This window comes from Apiospora aurea (assembly GCF_038362705.1).
Source record: "Apiospora aurea strain CBS 24483 chromosome Unknown utg000005l_segment0_segment0, whole genome shotgun sequence".
In the NCBI taxonomy this organism is placed as follows: domain Eukaryota; kingdom Fungi; phylum Ascomycota; class Sordariomycetes; order Amphisphaeriales; family Apiosporaceae; genus Apiospora; species Apiospora aurea.
Window position 1 is genome coordinate 1,529,478 of NW_027117392.1, and position 23,251 is coordinate 1,552,728.

The 23,251-nt window shown below is 54.6% G+C and overlaps 8 protein-coding genes across 8 annotated transcripts; 6 read left to right on the forward strand and 2 right to left on the reverse strand.

Annotated features, from left to right (window-relative positions):
* Positions 1-221: 221 nt before the first annotated feature.
* PG986_007050 (Bchxk) lies at positions 222-1,900 on the reverse strand (the record flags this gene model as incomplete). The annotated part of the gene is made up of 5 exons (XM_066843272.1): positions 222-645; positions 704-1,158; positions 1,208-1,618; positions 1,686-1,711; positions 1,768-1,900. 5 exons carry the CDS (start codon positions 1,898-1,900, stop codon positions 222-224), a joined length of 1,449 nt encoding a protein of 482 aa, XP_066699384.1.
* Positions 1,901-4,774: 2,874 nt separating this feature from the next.
* PG986_007051 (dolichyl-diphosphooligosaccharide--protein glycosyltransferase subunit 1) lies at positions 4,775-6,371 on the forward strand (the record flags this gene model as incomplete). Its single annotated transcript, XM_066843273.1, has 3 exons — positions 4,775-5,130; positions 5,189-6,040; positions 6,095-6,371. 3 exons carry the CDS (start codon positions 4,775-4,777, stop codon positions 6,369-6,371), a joined length of 1,485 nt encoding a protein of 494 aa, XP_066699385.1.
* A 1,702-nt stretch (positions 6,372-8,073) lies between these two features.
* Positions 8,074-8,660, forward strand: PG986_007052 (uncharacterized protein; the record flags this gene model as incomplete). The annotated part of the gene is made up of 2 exons (XM_066843274.1): positions 8,074-8,178; positions 8,460-8,660. The coding sequence occupies 2 exons, from the start codon at positions 8,074-8,076 to the stop codon at positions 8,658-8,660; spliced, it is 306 nt and encodes a 101-aa protein (XP_066699386.1).
* Positions 8,661-9,588: 928 nt separating this feature from the next.
* PG986_007053 (uncharacterized protein) lies at positions 9,589-10,743 on the forward strand (the record flags this gene model as incomplete). The annotated part of the gene is made up of 3 exons (XM_066843275.1): positions 9,589-9,659; positions 9,726-10,254; positions 10,336-10,743. The coding sequence occupies 3 exons, from the start codon at positions 9,589-9,591 to the stop codon at positions 10,741-10,743; spliced, it is 1,008 nt and encodes a 335-aa protein (XP_066699387.1).
* A 516-nt stretch (positions 10,744-11,259) lies between these two features.
* PG986_007054 (ubiquinone biosynthesis mono0xygenase COQ6) lies at positions 11,260-12,809 on the forward strand (the record flags this gene model as incomplete). Its single annotated transcript, XM_066843276.1, has 2 exons — positions 11,260-11,449; positions 11,518-12,809. 2 exons carry the CDS (start codon positions 11,260-11,262, stop codon positions 12,807-12,809), a joined length of 1,482 nt encoding a protein of 493 aa, XP_066699388.1.
* A 447-nt stretch (positions 12,810-13,256) lies between these two features.
* Positions 13,257-15,459, forward strand: PG986_007055 (DNA-directed RNA polymerases I and III subunit RPAC1; the record flags this gene model as incomplete). The annotated part of the gene is made up of 3 exons (XM_066843277.1): positions 13,257-13,316; positions 13,390-14,463; positions 15,058-15,459. The coding sequence occupies 3 exons, from the start codon at positions 13,257-13,259 to the stop codon at positions 15,457-15,459; spliced, it is 1,536 nt and encodes a 511-aa protein (XP_066699389.1).
* A 687-nt stretch (positions 15,460-16,146) lies between these two features.
* Positions 16,147-18,739, reverse strand: PG986_007056 (DNA replication licensing factor MCM7; the record flags this gene model as incomplete). The annotated part of the gene is made up of 3 exons (XM_066843278.1): positions 16,147-16,221; positions 16,281-18,368; positions 18,425-18,739. The coding sequence occupies 3 exons, from the start codon at positions 18,737-18,739 to the stop codon at positions 16,147-16,149; spliced, it is 2,478 nt and encodes an 825-aa protein (XP_066699390.1).
* A 603-nt stretch (positions 18,740-19,342) lies between these two features.
* On the forward strand, positions 19,343-23,068 carry PG986_007057 (peroxisome biosynthesis protein; the record flags this gene model as incomplete). Its single annotated transcript, XM_066843279.1, has 1 exon — positions 19,343-23,068. The coding sequence occupies one exon, from the start codon at positions 19,343-19,345 to the stop codon at positions 23,066-23,068; it is 3,726 nt and encodes a 1,241-aa protein (XP_066699391.1).
* Between the last annotated feature and the right edge of the window lie 183 nt (positions 23,069-23,251).

A 23,251-nucleotide genomic window follows, 5' to 3' on the forward strand; every position in this document is an offset into this window, starting at 1 on the left:
AATAAAAAAAAATTCAAACAGCAGTGATGCAATGACGCAAAACGAATTGTCCAGAATGGGAGAAATCAGGTGCTCGATTTTTAGGGTCTACCAATAACTTCTATAACCTCCCTTTTTCATCCGTTTTGAGCAACCTCTGTCTCTCTTCCAGTGTAAGGGCTTGCAACCTCATATTGTACCAAGTACCTTGTAGTCAAAATTCCTAGGAGCCAGAGAAGAACCTACTGAAAGTTCTCAGGGTGGAGGATACCAGACATGTTGCCAGCCTCTACCCTCTTGAGGGTCAGAGCAGCAATGAGGGCAGCTCCAACACCGCTACCATCTTCGGCAGCCAGGATCTCGATGGGATCCTCCTCCTTGTGGTTCGCCTTGGCGGGCCAGTCCAGGATCTCGCGGAGAGCCTGGGCACCGCGGGCCTTGAAGTGGGGGTACTTGTTGAAAACCGAGCCATCGGCACCGACGTGGCACGAAGTCATGTTCTTCTTCTTGCAGATGGCAGCGACACCACAGGCAGACAAGCGGGCGGCACGGGTTCCGATGAGCTCAGCGGTGCGGCGGATCAGCTCAAGCTCGGGGCGTGTGGTCCTGATGTTCAGCTTGTCGTTGAACAGATCGGCTGTCTCTTGCAAGTTCTCGAATGGGTCACTACATAGTGTTAGCCAGCTTATAGGTACGTTGGGTCATTCAGAATAATGCAACTTACTCCTCAATCGCCGACAGGAAAGAAGCGTCGAGCGTGTAAGCTTTCCGGAGCTTGCTGATGTCCTGACCCTCGAAGATGTGAACCTCCTTGTTGTCGTGAAGCTCGACCATGACCAGCCGGAATACCTCTCCGAGGTACAGACCGGCGATCATCTTCTCGAAAGCCTGCTGGCCAGGTCTCGGCGACTCCTTGTCGATGATGATGTCGTAGGGCGTGCGTGGCAGGACCTTGTGTTCGTTATCAAAGGCACCCCACTCGCAGTTGATTGCCATCGGGGTGTCAGCAGGCAGGTTCATGTGAGCCAGCTTGGGGATAGAGCCGCAGTCTTCCATGTAGGCGGCGTTGCAACCGGTGCCGAAGATGCAGCCAATCTTCATCTTGGGGTCTGTGTAGGCAGAGGCGATCATGGTGCCGGTAGTGTCGTTGATCAGGGCAGAAAGCTTGACGGGCACACCCTGATATTTGGTTAGCAGAGCATCCGAACCGGCGGGTTCTGGAACTTACTCGAGCGTTTAAGGCCGCCTCGAACATGGGCACCACGTTCTCGCCTTCGACGCCACTAATGTCAAAGCCCTTGGTCCATCGTTGAAGGATACCCTCATCGATGTAGTTCTGGGTGGCCGGGTAGGAGAATGTGAAACCAAGCGGGATTTTAGTAGCAGGGGGCGCACCGCCATGGTGAGTGTCGATGAACTGTTGCACACAATCCGCCATGTACTCCCAAAGCTCATCAGACTCGCCTGTCTTGAGCTCTTCGGGCATGCGGTACTTGGACTGGATGATGTCGAACTCCGACTTGTTGTTGGTCAGGGTGATCTCACAGACACGCAGGTTGGTGCCACCCATATCAAGGGCCAGGTAAGTGCCAGTCTCGTGGCCATCGGGGAAAGCCATAACCCATGTAGGGTTCATGGGCTACATCAGGGGGAGCATTAGCACTCAGGACTGTTCGAGTACGATCACGTGGAAGGTTATAACGTACAATGCTACCACCCTCTACACTCAAGCCTAAGAAGATGTTAGTGGTGAAGAGCGGCTCAGATTTTGACAGGTGTGACACCAACCCTTTGTGAGCTCGGATACGAAGTGGTCGGTGATCTTCTTGAGCGTAACTGAGTCGACGGTGAACTGTTCCTCCAGCTTCTTGATCTCCTGGAGCAAGTCCTTGGGGACATCGGCCATGGATCCTGTGAGCATGCTGGATTAGCCTCCTGAGTTACGGTGTAAAGCAATGCGAGAAACGGCAAGTGATGATTGTGGTGTTGGGAAGTATTTCCCCGTGCTATCGAACCCCAGACGAATGGCCTATGACTAGAAGCCATCGTGGGCCGGTTCGAGAGTAGCCAAAGGTGCTTAGACAAATCCAGTAAATGTCAAAGTTGAGATGAAAGTGTATGATGCCTCTGGACAAGGGGTGTGACTCAACCACTGCAACAATCCACCAGAGCAGACGATTTCATAGGACGAACAGGAGACTTCGGGAGCATCCCGTCTCGAGCACGCAAAGCCTAGTGCGCCAGGCAGGTGAGATGTGCCGACTGAGCCATGATAAGAAGGGATAGATAGCTTCTTCCCAGGAACGCCAGTACCAACAGGGCCATGGCAGCTTTTGCCATTTATATCGTCACGGTCCACGCGCCGTGGACTCGGCGGAGGGCCTCAAAGCGTCGCATCGGGACGTTGCACCACGATGATTCGGGGTTGTATATATATGTAGCACAAAGACGGAGTATAGCATCGCACATCACCGAAAAGGCAAGACACAGGGCAAGGTAAGCGAAGGAGAATCAATGGATACATACCCTTGCGGGACGGCGGCTTGCGAGGACCGAGGCCAACCATGTTGCCGGAAAATGTCTTTGATTTGGGGTTGTCTTAATTCTGCAGGTAATGAATATACGTGTCAGCCAGGCAATCTCGGCGGCGCAGGTTGAGGACGTGTAAGACGGAAAAGTCAATCGGGCTTTTCAGTCGTATGACGCAACATGGAATGGAGGGGGAGGGGCTATAGACTATGTTAGGTATGGAGGCGGACAAGGAGACACTAACATATTTGGTGTTGGTAATTCTAGTTCGGGATAGGAACTATACGAGATGGTCAGTAATAAGTAAGGTATGAGGGAAAACCAAGGCAGAAAATGTGTCGACGGCAAGCTGAGAAAGTTCTTGGTGATGCGACAGGGTACAAAACTTACTCAGCTCAACCAGTAAACAGCTATCGAATGGGTGACCAGGAGGAGGTGGGATGAGGTCGGTTCTGGCGGGCGGCGCGGCGCACTTTTGAAGGTACTGCAGCGAGAGCGGGGGCGCAATTAGAGTTGCTTGAAACCGCCTGGTTGCTACTGGAGGTACCTACTTCCTACCATCCTACGTATCGGCTATGTATCGCCATGTACTTAACATTGATTGGGTTGTGATAGGTCGATTGATCATCAGGATCATTATCTGATTGAACGCGCCAGGTCCCCGTCTCCAGTTGCTGGTCCGAAAGGGAGCGACAGCCCAGAGCCCAGAAGCTTAGAAGGCCCTATTGCTTGCTACTCTGGCCAGCTCTGCCCTACCACAGCTCTCGGGAACCCTCGCACGGTGGGGCGAGCTGCAGCGGTGTGTCTCCATCCTGTCCTTTGCCAGGCCTCTCGTCTCGTACGGTATACGCCATGCCATTTCGAGCGGCGTGGTGGAAGCCTCGGGCTGGCAAGGCACGCAAAGAGAGGCCTGCAGGCCTGGTCGATTTGTTCTGGATCTCGTGCGCTGCCAGCTCGTCACGATTCCCATCTGCCCATCATGCCATGCCATCGCACGAACCAGACCCCGAGTCCACCGCATTGAAGCATACCGGAAAGGCCCTTCTCTTCCATTTTTCAATCAGCCGAGCACCATATTACTGATCCTGACACCCCCCCACTCAGGGTGGCGTTCTTGCAGAAAATGCCTCCTCCGGAATTCCGGTGGTGGCTCAAAAACATGGGCAATCGTAAGATGCTGCGACTGAACTATGTCGGTTTTAGGAGGGGCAGAGAGAATGTTTACAGTTTTTCCTCATAGGCATGTTGTATGTACCTGATCCAATAGGAAGGGAGAAGAGGAAGGAAAAGGGAAGGAAAGGAAAGGAATCCCACAATCTACTGAAGGAATCACATTTGGGGTAAGACGTGCTGAACTGTGATCTGGATGGAACTGCCTTGCATAGTCCAGCTCACTCACTCTTGCTCCCATTCACCACGGATGACATCAAACGGATTGGAGGGGCATTTTTTGATATGCAACATGAATGCAGTGTTGAGGGCGAAATCCCATTGATTCGATCGATGGAAAGGGGCCCAAGCTCCCGTCCCGCTTTCGCTTCTGTAAGTACTTTCTACATACCTCCCACCAGGCACATTACATGAGGTCTACACCAATTGTAAGTACTCATGCAAGGGACTTGGGTTGGGGGCTGTAGCTAGGATAGGTAGATAGATTGAACGTAGCGGCTTGAATAACGTCTGATGGCAGCTGCGATGGTAATTTCTTCCTTTCCCCATCTTCCTAAGCCATAAGGTACTATAAGAGGATTGAAGGACCTGGACCCATTGCGCCGCAGTTTTTGCCAGCAAATGCTGAGTGGCAGAGCGTGCGAAATGGGCTGTCAGTGCCTCTTCTCCCAGAGATACTTGCAGATAAGTGTGGCTTGTGCGGCTTGAGAAGACGGGAGGCACTGACAGCACGGACTAAAGTAGCTCCTCCACGCCGGGAACCTGAAGTGCTCTCCCTACAGTACCTTCCAACCTGGCCACTAGCTGGACCCCTGTTAGATGGGGGAGCTGCAACGTAAGCTTCTTGGTCCAATTGGTAGGTAGAGCTGTACCTCTGTGTGTGTGTGTGTGTGCTCTCAACTGAACTCGGGCCAGATTGATGATATCGAATTGATAGTCGAGTTGAACCAAAATCAAGACCAATGACGAGTTAGGCCAGGCTTGTCACAACGGCAGTACCACAATCTTCCCCCCCCTTCCCCTTCTCTTCACTTCCCACCGATTAATTGTGTAGAGCAGCTCTCCCCATGAGCGCTCGAGGTGTCTGATCTCCATCATGAAGTCAATTGCGGCCTGCGCAGCAGCTCTGCTTTCACTCATCTCGCCCATAGTCACGGCCGACCCCAATGTCGCTGCGCCTTCCGTCTCCAAGGTTACTCTACCTGCGACATTCAAGCCACCTCAGGTCTTCAAGAATGCAAACCTTGTCCACGTCATCTCGTTAGAAAAGAACTTCGCCAAGGAGCAGATCAACGTCGTCGTTGAGAACGACTCGAAAGAACCCCAAGATGAATACTTCCTGCCCTTCACGAGCCAGCAGATGGAGAGAGTGGGTGGCTTCGAGGTTAAGGACCGCAAGGACTCCAGTCTCACTGGCTTCGTCGTAGAGGCAGTCGAGTACGACCCGTTGAGGTGAGCCTGACTGCAATATACCATGCACATACAACTAGCACTAACACATTCCTTTCAGTGACACCCAGTACTATCGGATCCGATTGCCCACGCTCCTCCCGCCGAAGGCTCAGCAGACTATCGGCATCTCGTTCCACTATCTCCAGGCCTTGACGCCCCTCCCCGCGGCCATCGAGCAGACCGACAAGCAATATCTTGTCTACTCCTTCTCCGCCTACTGCCCTTCGATCTACACGACGGTCAAGCAGAAGACTGAAGTCAAGCTTCCTGGGTCTGACATCCCCGAGTACACCAAGATCGCCGGCTCCGGTGACGTGAAAGAGTTCCCCCAGAAATCAGGTGCTAAGCTCACCTACGGACCTTTCCCCGAAGTACCAGCCGGCGCCGTCTCGCCTGTCAAGGTCCGTTACGAGTTCACCAAGCCTGTGAGCCATGTTACTCTGCTCGAACGTGACGTGGAGGTCAGCCACTGGGGCGGGAACATTGCGTTCGAGGAGAGATATACCCTGTACAACCAGGGCGCCAACCTCTCCACGCTCTTCAACCGCGTCAAGTGGGCACAGTCGCAATACTTCAACCCCACCTCTTACGCGCTGAAGGAGATGAAGTTTCCTCTCCGAATCGGAAGCACAGATGCATACTTTACCGATGCCATTGGGAACGTGTCTACATCCCGATTCCGAAGCAACAAGAAAGAGGCTTCTCTCGAGATCAAGCCTCGTTATCCCATTTTCGGTGGCTGGAAGTATCCCTTCACCATTGGGTGGAACGCGGATGCCAAGTACTTCTTGCGACAGAAGACTGGCGACAGCTACATCCTGAACATTCCTTTTCTCGAGGGTCCTAAGCAGCCCGAGGGTTTTGGGTATGAACAGGTTCAGGTGCGAGTCTTGCTGCCGGAGGGTGCTGAGTAAGTAATATATATTCAATCGCACGCAGGAACGATCACTAACATGTTTCCTAGTAACGTCAAGTTCCACACATCTATCCCCGAGTCGTCCATCACCGACGTTGTTGTTGACCAGCAAAAGACTTACCTGGACACTATTGGCCGCACTGTGCTTACCATCAAGGCCCGCAATCTGCATGACGATTTCCGGAGCCGGGACCTGATCGTTTCTTACGATTACACGATCGCAGCTAGCCTTCGGAAACCATTGGTGGTTTTCGGAAGCATGTTGTCCCTGTTTGTCGGGATCTGGCTTCTATCCAAGGTGGACGTGAAGCTTTCGTCAAAATAGAAACATGCACATTTGTGGTCTGATATGTAATCACAGGCGTACGTAGGGGGGTATTGATATGAAAAGGAATCTGATGACAACGCACCAGCGTACTGATTGGGGATATTTGAGCAGGCTTGCGGTGACTTCATGATCGTCCCCTTGCAGTGATGCGAGATGTCTAGATGAAAAGGGTGCCGTCTAGGCTGCTGCTAAATCAACGTATGATATGTTAAAAACCACTTTCGCTTTCACCGCTGGTTCTGCTTGTTTACTATTGCGATCTCGATGGCCTTGGCATCTCTCATGCAGTCCAATACACCGATCTTATATGGAAATCCTCATAGGTTGCCAAAGACGGATTTCTTAGATTATGCCATGGCTATTAGAAGGATAGCCAGACGGCCAGATGGGACGAATGAAATTGTGAGCGCATGTGGCTTGGCGATCAAGTCAGCTAGCATACCCGGGCAACTAGTCGAGATGCATGCTGACGTCGGCGCAACATCATAGGTGCATCGTGAGAAAGGCACGCGAGTCGCACAGGGGTTGACTACCGGACTAGATGTAAGAGTACGACGCGATGCTCGTATGTAACTACGGATAATGCGAGAGATTCCTGGGTGGTGAGGCCAAGGGAGGTTTGGATGCTACTTTGCCGTGGTGAAAGCAAGGCAGACAAAATGGGGTCGGTTTGGTATACGAAGGAAGAGGCAAATCCACACGGCTTGTGGCCCTGCCCTGCAGGCCACTACGTATCTGTAGTGCTACGCTGCTCACGGGGCTGTCGTTTTAGTTGGTTGGACCCTTAGCTTGCGGCTCTACTTACTGTCCGCGATCTGGTCATTCGATCAGTCTAGCATCCTTTAGACTGGAAATGCTGCCTGGTAGGATATGTTCCTATTCGGCGCGGCCTACAGTACGTTGACAGAAAGATTAGCCCCCCCTCCACTGTTTTCCGAAAGCCAAAAGATTGCTATGCCTCTTATCGTATATTCTAAGCCAGTTTATCGTCGATAAAATCAAAACTTACGCTTGAGTAGGTATAGATTCTCTGGCTAACCTTTAACTTTTCGGGCAACAGTGGAGGGGGGGCTAATCTTTCTGTCAACGTACTGTACAGGTCGAATTTGTCCCGGCGTAGCTATGACCACCTGCAGTCTGCAGTCTGCAGTATCACCGTCGCCAGGTCAAACCCTAAAGCAGGCATAACTTGAAGGTGGCCGTTCATGAGGACGAGTCGATGAAGGTGTGTGGGAAACAACCCGAGCCGATGGGCCCCAGTCAGCCGGGCAGGGGTTGCAGGGATCCGCAACCGGGCAGTGCGTGGGTATAGAGATCAAGAACCCCAAAAGCTGGCCAAAAACATGGAATTTCAAGGCAGATCTCGGTAAGGCAAAAGGCAAGGGATCGAGTGATGGCTTTCGGACGAAGGAAGAAGGCACTACGTAGAGCCAGCGGGCAGTAGGGACAAGATGATAAATAGGCGACCAACTCCCGTCTTTCCATGTCGGATTCAGGGTCCAATCCATCATCCAACCCTGTCAGTCAGTCATCTATCTGCCTTATCCATAGCTCTCCCGCTTCATACCTACAGTATAAGATCCCTTGCTCTTCCTATCTCCGAGTCACTTTCTGCCAGACTCTCTGTCCCGACTTACACATCGCGCTCATCCTTTGAGAGAGGCGTCCATACAGTTCAGGACCCTCGTGTGTATACCCAATGCCCTCGACCACGACCACGACCACAGTTCGAGCTTACGTCAACCCCGCCGACACCATGTGTTTCGGCAAGAAGCCCGCAAAGACCTACTACTACCACTCCGAGGTCATCCCCACTCGCTACCACCACCATCACCACAAGCACCATGCTCCCCGGGCCAGCTACACCAGCAGCCACCACCGACATTCGTCGCACAGCCCGCGGGTGAGCACCACGAGCCATCATCACGCCGTCCCCGTTGTGTACGAGCGGACGAGCCAGACACGTTACTACTAGACGGTCGTCGCACCCAGCGGGGCTTTTACGATACAACACAACTATAAACCGACGGGATATATATCTACCACACACAACCTGATCCACGCCATGGGACTTTGTCGGAATAGGCAGAGGGGATGGACATCGTTGTTGCTATGCAACTAAACCGCCATAATACACCAATCACAAGAGCGAAGCAGGCGGTGTGGTGGGATTCTGGAAAGGTCTACCTCATTCTTTTCTTTACTTCATGTCTTTTGTACTTTTTAGCAGCCAACGAGCGACAAATGGGCAGTGCTTCCGACAGCGTCGTCATCGGCGGCGCTTGACTGGCCAGGTCGGGTCAGGTGGGGAGAGCGACAGCGACGCAGTGGCCAAGCGGGGCGTTCTTTGGGAATTTGGGGTGTTTAGCGGCACAGGGGGCAGTCCTGTAATTCTGGATTCTAATTGGCGTTTTCTGCTACGACAATATACCTACCTACATAAGTCAATATGATGTCACCGTCTCTGTCGTCATCGACAAGAGACAAAAGGAAAGACAACCAGCGCCTACTCTGCTAGTTTTGGGCTCCAGCGCGAGACCTTTGATGGAGAAGCACCTGATACGTACCTACTCGCTCTTCCTGCGATAGCACCAATAAGAACCAGTGGTTCTGTAGTGTACGACGGACGCCCGTCATACACTGCCGTAGCAAAAATGGAGGAATGGAGGGGAGGCGGCAGGGAGAGTTGGGAGGCTGCCTGCTGTGATGATCGAGTCTTTGCTTACTTCTGTCCTTTGTTCCTGTTCGTGATACACACAGAGCTCAAAAGCGATACTATTAATAATTCCCATCGCCGAGTTTTCTTGGTTTTCCCAGATCGGTGTTTCGAGAAGACTATTCCACCATTTTCCCATATACCCAATCCCTGTGCGACTATACCCTCCGCTGCCAGATACGATCCACGTGTTGATCCTGCCCCACCACGACATATCGAGTAACTATTCCACCAAGCTTGCTAACCTTGGGTGCTTTCTTCATTTGTAAGTCGACAAGCGTTGCTATTCGCTTCGCGGAAGCTTCGATTCGAAGAGCATGCATGCCTTCCCAATCCTGGACTATGGGGGCAAATAAGCAGAGTGTCGCTGACTCTGGCGCATACCTAGTTCCAGCCGGCTAGAAGGAAAGTGACTCCATCATCATGTAAGTCTAACAGCCCATAGCCCCCAGCATCTTCTTGCGCGCACCCATTGGAACGCTCTTGAATCCGCCCATCATGTTCATCTTTGGGAAAAGTTGGAAGGGCACAAGCGCCGAACGGCCTTCTTCTAGCGGATCAGTACACATGTATTGGAAACTTGGACATTGAGCCTCTGCATTAGGTCGAGCTGATCACTAATGGTCCTTTGTTAGGCACCGCGCTCTCTCTGTCCGTTCCAAGAACGGCGGCGGCGGCTCGACTCAGACCTCGCCGACCCATCGGAAGGGCTTCACATTCGCTTCGCTGCGCGGGTCGATCCAGCCCGAGCTGTCGCGCAAGCTGTACCGGGTGATCAAGTCGTCGAACAACCTAGTGTCGGCGCACGAGAATGCCGGCCGGGAGCGAACGAACATCGCGACGCAGCTGTCGGAGTGGGGCGAGCAGACGGGCGACGACGGCGTGTCCGACATCAGCGACAAGGTGGGCGTGATCCTGTCGGAGCTCGGCGACGTCGAGGACAACTACGCACACGGGCTCGAGGACGCCCGCGGCGTGCTCAAGACCATCCGTAACACGGAGAAGAGCGTCCAGCCCAGCCGCGACAGCAAGGCCAAGATCGCCGACGAGATCCAGAAGATCAAGGTCAAGGAGCCCCAGAGCACCCGCCTGGTAGTCTTGGAGCAGGAGCTTATTAGGGCCGAAGCCGAGAACCTGGTGGCCGAGGCGCAGTTGACGAACGTGGTATGTAGTGGTCCAAGAACACCCAACCGGACGGTCGGAAACTACTGCCAAAAATGATGCCTACTGACACAAGCACGGCAGACACGTCAGAAACTGAAGGAGGCCTATGCAGCCGAGTTCGCCGCCGTTATCGAACGGGCCGAGAAACAGATCATCCTCGCTAAGCACGGACGCCGCCTCCTCACTCTACTCGACGACAGTCCCGTTACCCCTGGCGATGCTCGTGAGAGCTACCAAGAGGGCAGTGCTGCACGACAGATCCTTAACGACGCCGAGGACGACCTCCGTAAGTGGGAACCGGACCTGGATTTCGAGCCCGGCGCAGGCCCGGCAGGACGTGTCGCTACTCCAGAGAGAGAGGTAGAAAACGCAAGGCCCCTCCCTGTGGACGATGGAAATTACATGACACCGGCTGTTGCTAAGTCAGATGCCGCAGATGCAGAGCTGAGGACCGGCGACAACGTTCATACAACGGGCGTCGCGGCCTAGAAGGTGGACGTCTTTAGTCGCTAGCCGCTTGCGGTATCTTGAGAAAGTGTGCATTTTATGAGCGGTGATACCACAAAAGAAGGGATAGGGCAGTGTTGGCTGGTATGATCAGGTTTACTTTAGGTTATGTTTTGGGTCTATGGTAACTGGGCAGACTGTTTGGCGCGCGAGGGGACTTTGATATTGAACGAATTCAGGCTTGGGTATAGTCACCTACTTACTTATTTTTATGACGGGGCTCGCTCGCTAAGGCGGTCCTTTAATGACAAATTTCGGTACCTTCATATACACACTGTCTTATTCAATTGTGACATTCTTAGTCAAATACGAACCATTATCATTCGGATGGGCAGACTGAATGTTTTCTTACTCGTACGAGTGACTTGGGCCTTTTATATACAGTAGCGGCAAAACCTCGGAATTGACTCGGAGCTCCCAGTAGCTTTCAGAGAAGCACCTTGGAACTTGTCGAACACCGGACTGGGACATACTTTCAAACAAAGGAACCCTGCACAGATGGAGGCCTTATTGACTCGGTCGCGGCAGCTTCGGGGACCTGCGAGTTGGTTGTGTCGGTCGTGCACCCGTCAGCTGGGCGCCCAGGCACGCCGCCGCACGTACGCCAGCGCTGCGTCGCAGCCAGACATTTATGATGTTGTCTGCGTGGGCGGAGGGCCCGCCGGGCTGAGCCTCCTGACAGCGCTCCGTACGTGCTCCGTTTATACAGCGCCTGTGAATCAAGTCCGTCACTAACCGAACATGTCTGCTGTATAGGATCGAACCAAGCCACAGCCGGCCTGCGGGTGGCCCTTGTCGAGGCCCAGGACCTGGCGAAGACTCGCGACTGGAAGTTGCCCCCGGACCGATTCTCGAACCGCTGCAGCTCGCTGACCCCCTCCTCGGCAAACTTCCTGGACCGGATTGGGGCATGGGAGCACCTGGCAAGAGGGCGCGTCCAGCCGTACCACGAAATGCAGGTCTGGGACGGCGTGACGGATGCGCGCATCGAGTTCGACTGGGAGGCGCCTAACGCGGGAAGGACGATTGCCTACATGACGGAGAACCTGAACCTCACCTCTGGACTTCTGCGCCGGATGGACGGCATTGGGGGAACGGACGTATTCGACAAGGCCAAGGTGGAGAACATCACGCTCGGCGAGGACAAGGATGACCTGGATCTGACCCAATGGCCCATCGTACATCTCTCGGGCGGCAAGCAGCTCGCCGCTCGCCTCCTGGTCGGTGCCGATGGTGCGAACAGCCCTGTCCGGGCCTTTGCAGAGATCGAGAGCCGGGGCTGGGACTACGAAAGGCACGGCGTGGTGGCCACGTTGGAGATGGAGGACGAGGGCTGGGGCGGTCACGATATGAAGGTTGCGTATCAGCGGTTCCTGCCTACAGGTCCCGTGGCTATGCTACCCATGCCCGGACGCTATGCTACGATGGTCTGGTCCACGACTCCGCGCAATGCGGCGCTGCTCAAGAGCCTGCCCGCAAAGGACTTCCTGGCCATGGTGAACGCGGCTTTCCGGCTGCGGACGGTCGACCTGGAGTTCATGCATACGATGGAGTCGGGCCAGGCGGAGGAGCTGCTCTGGAGGCTGCAGCACACGCACGTGGACCACCAGTCGGTGCCGCAGACGGTGGTGGGCGTGCAGGAAGGGACGGTCGCCTCGTTCCCGCTCAAGCTGCGGCACGCCGACACGTACATCGGCGAGCGCGTGGCGCTGGTGGGCGACGCGGCGCACACGACGCACCCGCTCGCGGGGCAGGGGCTGAACGCGGGGCAGGGCGACGTCGAGAGCCTCGCGCGCGCCATCGAGTACTCGGTGCTGCACGGGCAGGACCTCGGCACGCGCATGTCGCTCGAGTCGTACAACTCGGAGCGCTACGCGGCCAACCACGTGATGCTGGGCGTCGTCGACAAGCTGCACAAGCTCTACAGCGTCGAGAGCGGGCCCCTGGTGCCGCTCCGGTCGTGGGGCCTCAATGCGGTCAACGCGATGCGACCGCTGAAGAAGTTCTTCATGGAGCAGGCTGCGGGCAAGGGGGCGGAGATCTTCTGAACTGTACAACTAACTACGTGTACCTACCTACCGACTCAAGATAACCTAGCATGGAAGAAGATGGCTTTGCACAGGCGTGGTATGTGCCTGTAGACTACATAGTATGTACAACGACTGTAATGGTACCTACGCCAACCTGTCTCTCTTTCTGTGCCACCTATGACTGCATGTACTTATACGAAAACTTCACCCAGCTGAGCACATCATATGCACAGCTTCTCAACCGTGTCGGCGTTAAGGCCGGCCACGAATAGCGACAGGAAACGGGAGCTAGTGGGGTGGGTGGAGCCGCAGCTGCTGGGGTGTGGAGGGGCGTGTATGCAACATAAACTTTTTTTCCCTGCCGGCTGCTGTTATCGTCAACTGATAATAACATTTTTTCGAGGGCGCCGAGCTTGTTGACGAAGGCCATCCCAAACATACCACCACCCAACCACACTTATGAACATGGCACCCTCATCAGGCCGGCGCTCAGCGCCCACAAAGGAGCAGCTGGAAAACCGCAATGTAAGGAAAATCCCATTGGGGGGGCGTCGTAGCTCGTTCTGCGTAGAAGCGTTCTGACCTGATTGAAATCCAGACCGTCGGCATCAACAAGGAGACTGTCACCAACACTGTCTCGACCGACTACCCCGGCCACTTCATCGACGAGGACCACGCCTGGGACGTCGACCACTTCCGCGAAAACTTCCACGTCCAGTTCCACCAGAACGACCCCTTCGATTCGCAATTCTCCCTCATCGGCCTCGACGCCTCCATCGCCAACGCCTTCCGTCGCATTCTGATCGCCGAGATCCCGACTCTGGCCATTGAGACCGTCTTCGTCCACAACAACACATCCGTCATCCAAGATGAGGTGCTGGCGCATAGGCTCGGTCTCATCCCCTTCCAGGGAGACAAGAAGGGCCTTCGCGACTTCCTCAAGCCCTTCGTGAAGCCGGCCGAGGGCGCCGATCAGTACTCCACCACTTTCGACTACAACACCGTCTGTCTCAAGCTGAACGTCGAGTGCACCCACAACAAGGACGCCGGCCCCAACGAGAAGGACCCCAAGAAGCTCTACCACAACGCCCACGTGTATGCCAAGGACATTGTGTTTGACCCTGTCGGTGATAAGCAGCCTGAGATCTTCTCCGGCGAGGGCATCATTAAATCCACAAACCCTGATATCTTGATCGCCAAGCTCCGCCCGCCCCAGGTTATCAACGTAGAAATGCACATGCACAAGGGAATCGGTGCCGATCACTCCAAGTTCTCGCCCGTTGCCACCGCTAGCTACCGCTTGATGCCCACCATCAAGATCCTCAAGCCCATCTTGGGAGCCGATGCCAAGAAGTTCCAGGAGTGCTTCATGCCCGGCGTCATTGAGCTGGAGAAGGTGACGAAGCAGGAGGCCGCCAAGAAGGGTTCGGGATACGAAGGCCACCAGGGCGAGCTGAAGGCCGTCGTCGCCAACCCCATGCACGACACCGTGAGCCGTGAGGTCTTGAGGCACGAGGAGTTCGAGGGTAAAGTCAAGCTGGGCCGCAGGAGGGACCACTTCATCTTCTCGGTCGAGAGCACCGGGCAATGGGACAGTGACGAACTCTTCCTAGAATCCGTTCTGATGCTGAAGCTCAAGATTAACAAGCTTAAGCCGCAAGTGACGAACATGGTCCGGTCTTTCTAGCGGGAGACACGCCTGGAAAATCTGAAGAAGTGGCTTTGCATTGTAGGGGATACCATAGATGGCGTTTTACTGGCTAAAAAGGAATGGCATTTGCGAATTTTTTGCTCGGGGCTTTTGACATCACGTACTATCCCGATTTTTTTGGATGCAGTGTATGGCCAATGTCTGTATTGTATGTCAGGGAGCAATCCGGTACTAGTAACACTGGCAACAAACTGTCCAGATTTCATCTGGATGAAATCTACGGCGTTGTCTGATACTGACTCACCCTTGCCATGTCGTCTGTTTTCCGAAAGCCTAACAATGGTGTGCTTCCAAAAAAAAAAGAGTCGCAGAGCCAACAAAGGGGACAGTGACCGTTTCCCCCATTGTGTTCTGCCAGTTCTAATTCTATGAATGTCCAAGTACCAATCCCCTTGTTAGACACAGCCAGTATCGTATATATGTCTCCTACGGCGGGCTCCTTGACCAGGGCATCCATCAACGCATAGCCTTTCTAACCCATAATCCCAACAACATGCCGTCTTCACCCCTTCGTCAACAACAACCTCGGCGTCTGCCGCCCTCGACTACGTGCAGACCCTCCGGAATTTGCGGGAAGCCCTCGTCCTCTACGAGCAGCGCGAACAGGCCCACCTCGTGTCGGCGCGGGCCCATTTCAGGAGTCTGCCGAACAATCCGCGGGCGCGGCCGACCGGCGATGACGATGAGGATGGTGAGAGCAGCGCCACGCGGATGATGACTGACTTGTGGTTGCAGGGGCAGGCTCAGGCCGGAGCGGATGCCGGGCCCTTTGAAGAGCGGACCGCTGAGGCTCTCGAGTACGTACGGCGGCGGCTGCTGGATGAAGGCACGCTAGTAGATGAGGAGGAGGACGACGAGGAGGGCGAGGAAGAGGAAGGGGACGAAAGGAAGAAGCAAAAAGAAGAAAAAAAGGACGGCGAAGAATACAAAGGGGGAGAAAACGAGGTAAAAGAATAGGAGGGGGGGAGGCGAGGAGAAGAAGTAGTAGAGGAAGGAGAGTATGGGAACAAATGCCAATGACAAGTAGTAGGCGCAAATACAGTAATCTTGACTCCGACGAGTTGAATTTTGGTCTTGACTGTTGAGAATGTCGGAGCCATTCAAACACATGAGGCCAGTAAATAGGGAAAGTGTAAGTGAACAGAGAAGAAGACAAATTTATTACGTTGTGCAATAGCTTGTTTCATACGCTCACATGCCGTACTTATTGTTGCACCTAATCTGAGACTGTCTTGCGTTACACCACAACAGTAAATCAAAAGCATCCAGGGTTCCAGGGTTGGTATAGAAACAAGCCAACACTTTCGACCAAGTAGCATCAAGGCCTGATCGTATCAATACCCTGCACATTAGACGCGGTTCGAGCATCAGTTGGCACATCTAGGCGGCCCATAACTGTAGACGTATTGCACTCGGGGAAACCAGTTTGTCAGGAGAAAGGTTCGGGTATTTATGTGCTGTTTCTCATTAAGATCTTTCAGTTCGTCATTTTCAACTCGGTATGAACGTGCTCCTCGATCTACGCAGAATCTCATCTCGACATTGGTTGTTGTTCCCAGACCCGCAAACGCCATGAAAACATCGACAAACCACACTCGCTGGTTTGCACTGCTCGTTTCTCTACAACCCCCTGATTTCCTTAATCTACTCCATTTCTTCGTCGCCATTTCCAGTGTTGATGAAAAGGAGACGTGTACCGTTGCCAGCAGTTTGCCATACCTATTGATCGAGATTAGTATAAATCGCCTCGGGGAAACAATCGTCGGGATAGAACGTACATCGAGACTTGTGTACTCATCCAAAGCAGTGAGCCACTGGTCTTCCGTGAAACCCTTGGCCAACACGCGCTCGCGGACCTTGCGAAGACTCAGCTCGATCGAGCCGTCTTCCTCATCATAATCCTCGTCGTCGGGGCGGCAAGCGCCGGTATCCAGCAGCCTCTTGACCTCCTCCATGATGCGCGTGTTGGCGTCACGGCCGCGGCGGCGGGGGCCCTCGTGCGCGGCCAAACTCTCCTTACTGGCCTCGACGAGACGCAGCGCTTCGTCGACGTCGTCCTGGCTGACGACGCTGGCGAACCGCAGGCGTGCCAGCGCCTGGGCAAGACGCACAACACCGAGCAGGGTACGGGGTGTGGTGTGAGCCCAGTTCTGGCCCTTGGCCTCAGCCGCCTTCTGCGCCTTTCGGAGGCGCACGTACGTCTTGGTGAGGTACTCGGTGACGCTCTCGGGGACCGTGGGGCGGTAGGTACGGGCTTGCGCGACGTAGGCCCGGACCTCGTGCGGCGTGAAGACCACATTGGCAGCCTCGCCGTTGCCATCAGCATCGCCATTGCTGGCGTACAAGTCGGGATGCTTGCTATGCATATGGACATATGTAACGTGCTTGGCAAGCTGGGCATCGCTATCACGGGTAGGGGTATCAAGGAGAAGGAAGAGGACATCGAAACGCGAAAGCAGAGCAGCCGGCAGGTTGATGTTCTCAACGGGCGAGATGCGAGGGTTGTAGCGACCGTAGATCGGGTTAGCAGCCGCCAGGATGGAGGTTCGTGCATTCAGCGTAGTTGAAATGCCGGCCTTGGAGATGGAGATTGTCTGCTGTTCCATCACTTCGTGAATGGCAGTCCTATCGTTGTCGTCCATTTTATCAAACTCATCAATACAGCAGATACCGTTGTCGGCAAGAACCAGGGCACCGCCTTCAAGCACCATTTCATCCGTGACAGGATCACGCATCACAGCTGCTGTGAGACCGACACCACTGGAACCACGGCCGGACGTGTAGACACCACGGGGCGCGACCTTGGAGATGTACTTCAGAAGCTGAGATTTGGCCACACCAGGGTCACCCATAAGGCAGATATTGATATCACCACGGATACGCATGCCATCACCAACCTCTTTGGTGACACCGCCAACGAGCAGGAGAAGCAGTGCCTTCTTCACGTCCAGATGGCCGAAAATCTCAGGGGCGATCGACTTGGCAAGCATATCATACACGGCGCCAGACTGGCTGAATTTGGTGATGCGACGCAGCAAGCGATCGTCAATGATCATTTCGTCGTAGGCCTTCTTGTGCTGCACAATGTGGTGTGCTTCAACGTATGTGTCGGTCAACAAGCCAGCCTTCATGGCCTGGAAACCAGTATAAGGGGTGGGCAGGAAGATGCCCGTGATGTCAACAACGTCACCCGGGTTAATTTTCCTGACGGTGCTGCCGTAGCACATGACAGTAAGTGTTCGCGGGATTTGACCGATAGGCACCTGCTCTGCCATCTCCTGAATCTTGACCTCCTGGAAGGGGAGGAACTTGGAAGCACGAGTAGACTGGAAGAGCTGGCCCTTGGCCTGGTTCTTGGTACACTCCTCTGAAGGACAGCTGGTAAGCGGGGCGTAAGTCTTGTCGTTGATCGGTTGGAAGATCTCGCAACCACATCGGTCACAGGAGTATGCGCCGACCTGTACAATGGGCTTGACATCGGACACTCGGGTGGAAATGCCACGAACTGTGATGAGGTGACCTAGGTGCTCGCCGCGCACTTGGCGCACTGCCAGAGCCTTGACGGGCTTGTCCGCAGTCGAGGTTCTGGGCTTGAAGATGAGCGTATAACGCCGGGTGAGTTGAGCCGGGAAAGTCCTGGCTAAAAGTTCCGGGTCGGTCGAGGCCTCAGCCATCTGGGCGAGTTCCTGGTTCCGGCCCTGTCTTCGCTCCATGAGGACATCGAGGACATCATCCTTGAAGGTGGTGCCTGATGTGGGGGCGGGCATCTTCTTGTCGATTGCCCTGGACAGAATTTCGACATAATGTTTGGTGTTGGCCTCGATTGATTCGACCAATTTCAGGTTCTCGTCGTTGGCCTCCTCGTACTACGTAAAAAGTCAGATTTCGGGCGACAGTGGCGCAAATAAGACTGAATGCTCACCGAGGCAACATCGTCCAAGTCTATGAGCACTTCGTCTATGGTACGGTCTGCAAGCTGCTGCATCATCTCGACGTATTTGTGTTTTGGCTGCTGGCGTTGGGCAGCCTTCTTTCTCCTCCGGTCGTGTTGTGCGGCATCGTCATCCTCGTCCATGAAGTCATACTCGTCGCTCAAGTCGTCCTCGTCGATGCTGATCTGGCCAATTGCATGGGTGATGCTGTCTTGCGGCGAGGTCTTGTACTTCTCCAGGAAATCCTCGAAGGCAGCTTGCTGCGCATTGTAGTCGACGACTTTGCGGTACTGGAGGAGCGCCATTGTTGCTGCCAAAAAGCTCTTTTGGGAAAAGGCAATTCGCAGTCGGCCGTGGGAATGTGAAGTTTGGCAGAGTCGTCGTCGTCTGCGCGCGTCGTCGTGGGGTGGTATTGATATGCGCGACACAGAGGCGGTACGGGGGGGAGGCTGGCAATCACCGGGGCTTCAAAGACGGTGACAGTCGGGCAGGGGGCTCGCGACAAAATCAATTGGACATGGAGAACGCGTGTTAGACGCGCTGCGGACCCGCGCCAGGAACCGGCCTGCGATCCCTAGCCACACGGTTTTTAATTGGTGGCGGTGCTGCATCTGCCCACCAACCCACTCCGGCACTACCTCAGGTACCTACACCGAGCGGTTGGGTACTGCTGGGGGCGGTTGGGGGGCCACTGAAGCTGCCCTAGCAACTGCTGGCTAGTTGCCTCGGCCCCCCGGCATCTGCATCTGAAGACTCCCGGGGCCTGCACTGCAGGGGCGCGAGCTGAGCTGCTGCGCCGACTGGAATCCCTACCGAACATGAAGAAGGTAATGAACCTGCTTCCGGCTGCCAACCCATAAAGCGACGCCTCGGATGCTTCGTGGACTGGTCTATCCTTCCTGCCAGACATGGCTCCTTCACAGCGCAAGAACGCGCAGTCGACTGCTGCCGAAATCGCCCTCGTCCATCTAAAGAATTGCTTGGTCAACCTTCCTTCATCGCTTGTATCCCTACTCGTGAATGTAAACACGCCCGCCCAGAACGTCGTCGTCGAGCTGAGCTACCGGCCTTCCAATGCATCCAGCCAAGCGACCAACGGCGCAACGGGCCAGCAGTCCATATTTGTAGGATGGACTGGGATGCCCAGCAAGCGCAGGTTTGCGCCTCTGGTCTCTCGCGATGGCATCTCTAGTTCGCGGGGTAGTGGTCGCGACCAAGAGGTTGCTGCCGTCGAAATCGATGCTACCCTTGCCTTGACTCTAGGGATTACGGACGGCCAAAAGGTCATGGCCATCATCCACGTGGATCCGCCTTTAGCACATACCGTCAATATTGAACCTCTCACACCCGAAGACTGGGAGATTATCGAATTGCACGCCAACTTCCTCGAGCTAAACCTACTGTCCCAAATCCGAGCGTTGCCGAACCCGACTTATACGCCTGGTCAGGGCCAGACCGCCACGCCTCATCCCTTGACCCTGCACCTGTCGCCAACGTCTACTGCCAACATCAAAATCTTGTCGCTGGAACCCGCGCCGGCTGCCGACGTCCCCTTTGTCAAGATCGCCCCTGACGCCGAGGTCATTGTTGCGCCAAAGACCCGATCAAAGCCCTCCAAGAGTAGCCGCGAGAGCAGAAGTGTGAGCGGTACCTCGAGAAGAAGTGCCAAAAGCTCAGCCAGTACGGTGCGAAGACGCAGCGCGCGTGAAGAAAAGAGGCCAACGTTATTTCTGCGTGGCATCGACCGCAGCCTCTGCCACGAATGGTTCGACGAGGACGCTGCGCCGCAAGATTTGAGCGTGTGGGTTGATAGAGATCTCCTCCAAACGAAAGACTTCCGCGGAGTCAACTACGTTCTTGTCAACCTCATCAGGCCAGCTGGGTTGCTGCCCCCTATCGATCCCAAGAAGCAACAGAAAGAGGCAGCAGAAAATGCCGAGGCAACAAAAGCTTCATCACGGGTAGTTGCTACCTTGCGGCCGTGGGACGACCCTCCAGACAGCCAGAGCACTGCATTGTCAGCTTCTCTCTGCGCAAGTCTTGGCTGTGCTGGGCTTGTTGGTGGGGTGGTCAAAATAGAAGTATCCCCTCAGCCAGTCGCAAAGAATACCGTACAGCAGCTGAAGATATACCCGTTTCTCGGACCCAGCTCTAAAGTACTTGAAGGGTTCCGATTTGGCGGGGAATCGAAAGCAGAGAAGGAGGAAGCTGCCAAGAGGATTACCCATATGTATGGCGGAAGTGATGGCATTCTGCAAGGGCCTTTGACGGATGGCATGGTGCTAGGCACCCATGACGGTGTTGAATTCCCCAGCGGATGGGAAGGCGGGATTGTCAGATTCGATCCGCTCCCATCGGCCACTACAGGGAAGGAATCCATCAGTTGGCACCTGGGCCGGGAAAAAGCACTCCCTCTTGATATACAAGCGCCGGTTCCCCTCCCAACTTTCCTGGAGAACGGGGAGCACGACTTTGGTACACCTGCTCCTGGTTCCGTGCTGGTGGGCATCGATGCCGTTCTAGCTGATCTCAAAGCCCACGTGTCTCATATGTCTTCAGTGCTATTGAGCGGAGCATTGGGGGCTGGTAAGACTGCCGTTGCGCAGTCTTTAGCAAAAACTTTCCGTCACGACTACCTGTTTCACACTACATACTTTTCCTGTCGTACGTTGGTCACCGATGAGAGCAGGGTAATCTCAATCAAAGAGAAGCTGAACCGGGTATTCATGACGGCGAGTTGGGGCGCAAGGCTCGGGGGCAAAGCCTTGGTCATTCTTGACGACTTGGACAAGCTTTGCCCTGTAGAAACCGAGCTACAGGTTGGCAACGATAATGGCCGGAGCCGGCAAATTAGTGAAACGATTTGCTCTATGGTGCAACAATACTGCACGCGGGGAAGTGGTGTTGTGTTGCTAGCCACAGCGCAAGGAAAAGACTCGCTCAACAAGGTCATAGTTGGTGGGCACGTAGTCCGCGAAATCGTGGACCTCAAAGCGCCTGACAAGGACGCCAGGAGAAGGATCATGGAGACGATAGTACACCAGCAGACTGTATCTCCCGGTACAACGAATGGCCAGAATGCAGACCATAGTCGGCCAACGACCGCCGATGGAAGTGCCGTCGACGAGGAGGCTAGTGACTGGATGGATGGGGCCAGCCAACCAAATAGGGGCTTTTCGACAGCCCAAACTACAAGCGACGGGTTCCTCCTGGACTCCGAACTCGACTTTCTAGACGTGGCAGGAGAGACCGATGGTTACATGCCTGGGGACTTGCTTCTTTTAGTGTCACGAGCCCGCAACGAAGCTCTAATCCGATCGGCGAGCGAAGAGGCCGGAAGCAAATCGCTCGACATCATACAGCTCGGTCGCGTCGACTTCGACAATGCACTCAAAGGCTTCACTCCGGCCTCTCTTCGTAACGTCACTTTGCAGACATCAACTACAACTTTTGCCTCGATTGGCGGGTTGAGAGAGACGCGCCGGGTTCTGCTAGAGACGTTGCAATACCCTACGAAATACGCCCCGATCTTTGCACAGTGCCCACTCCGTCTGCGATCAGGTCTTTTGCTGTACGGGTTTCCTGGCTGCGGAAAAACGCTTCTCGCGTCCGCCGTGGCCGGAGAATGCGGCCTAAACTTCATCAGCGTCAAGGGTCCTGAGATTTTGAACAAGTATATCGGCGCATCTGAGAAGAGCGTTCGTGACTTGTTTGAGCGGGCCAGCGCTGCAAAACCTTGCGTGCTATTTTTCGACGAGTTCGACTCGATTGCCCCCAAGCGAGGACATGATTCTACTGGTGTTACTGATCGCGTGGTAAACCAATTGCTCACTCAGATGGACGGGGCCGAAGGGCTGAGCGGTGTCTATGTACTTGCTGCAACATCGAGACCGGATCTGATCGACCCAGCGCTTCTCCGACCTGGACGGTTGGACAAGAGCCTTATCTGCGACTTCCCTGACCTTGAAGACCGTATCGACATTCTGCGTGCTCTTGGGTCCAAGGTCAAACTATCCGACGAGATTCTGCAGTCCGGGGAAGCGCTTCAAGAGCTGGGCCGTCGCACAGAGGGGTTCAGTGGCGCCGACTTGCAGGCGTTGGTCAGCAACGCACAATTGGAGGCGATTCATGATGTGCTTGGTGATATGGAAGCCCAGCCGTCAGGAAAATCCCGACAGTCTGCAGCGACCAAAACCAATGATGCAGGCGTGCGAGCAAAAAGCTTTATCCAGTTCCGATATGGAGAAGAGCAGGCTCTAGCCGAGGAAAAGGCGCGCTCTGCGCAAGGCTACAACAGGTCGTCGGCGCTAGCTGAAAATGCGGCAATTGCTGCGAAGCTGCAGGAAATCAAGCATTCGCGGAGACAAGCAAAGCAAGTGCAAAAGGGAGGTGGCAGCATGGCTAACGGGACCGGGCAGCAACGTGATGAAAAAGGGTCAGCGACCGGCGCCGGCGAAGTAGTGATAAGCTGGAAACATATCGTGAAGGCGCTCGAGGGCACACGGGCCAGCATCAGCAGTCAGGAGCGTAACAGGCTCGAGCGCATCTACCACGAATTTGTTGTTGGTCGCAGCGGCGAGATGCGCGACGGGCAGGGTAGTATGGAAATTGGGGGCCGGAGCAGTCTCATGTAACAGGTAGCATATCATAGCACAGCACTTTAGCACATAATCACGATCACATCACATCGCATCACATCGCATCACGAAAGGCTCAAAGCCAACAAACGCTTTTTTGTATGGCAATCGAGTATACGTTTTCTTTGTCAGCTGGGTAGGTAGACTGATAGAATGGATGCTTAGTCATTGGCGGAAGGT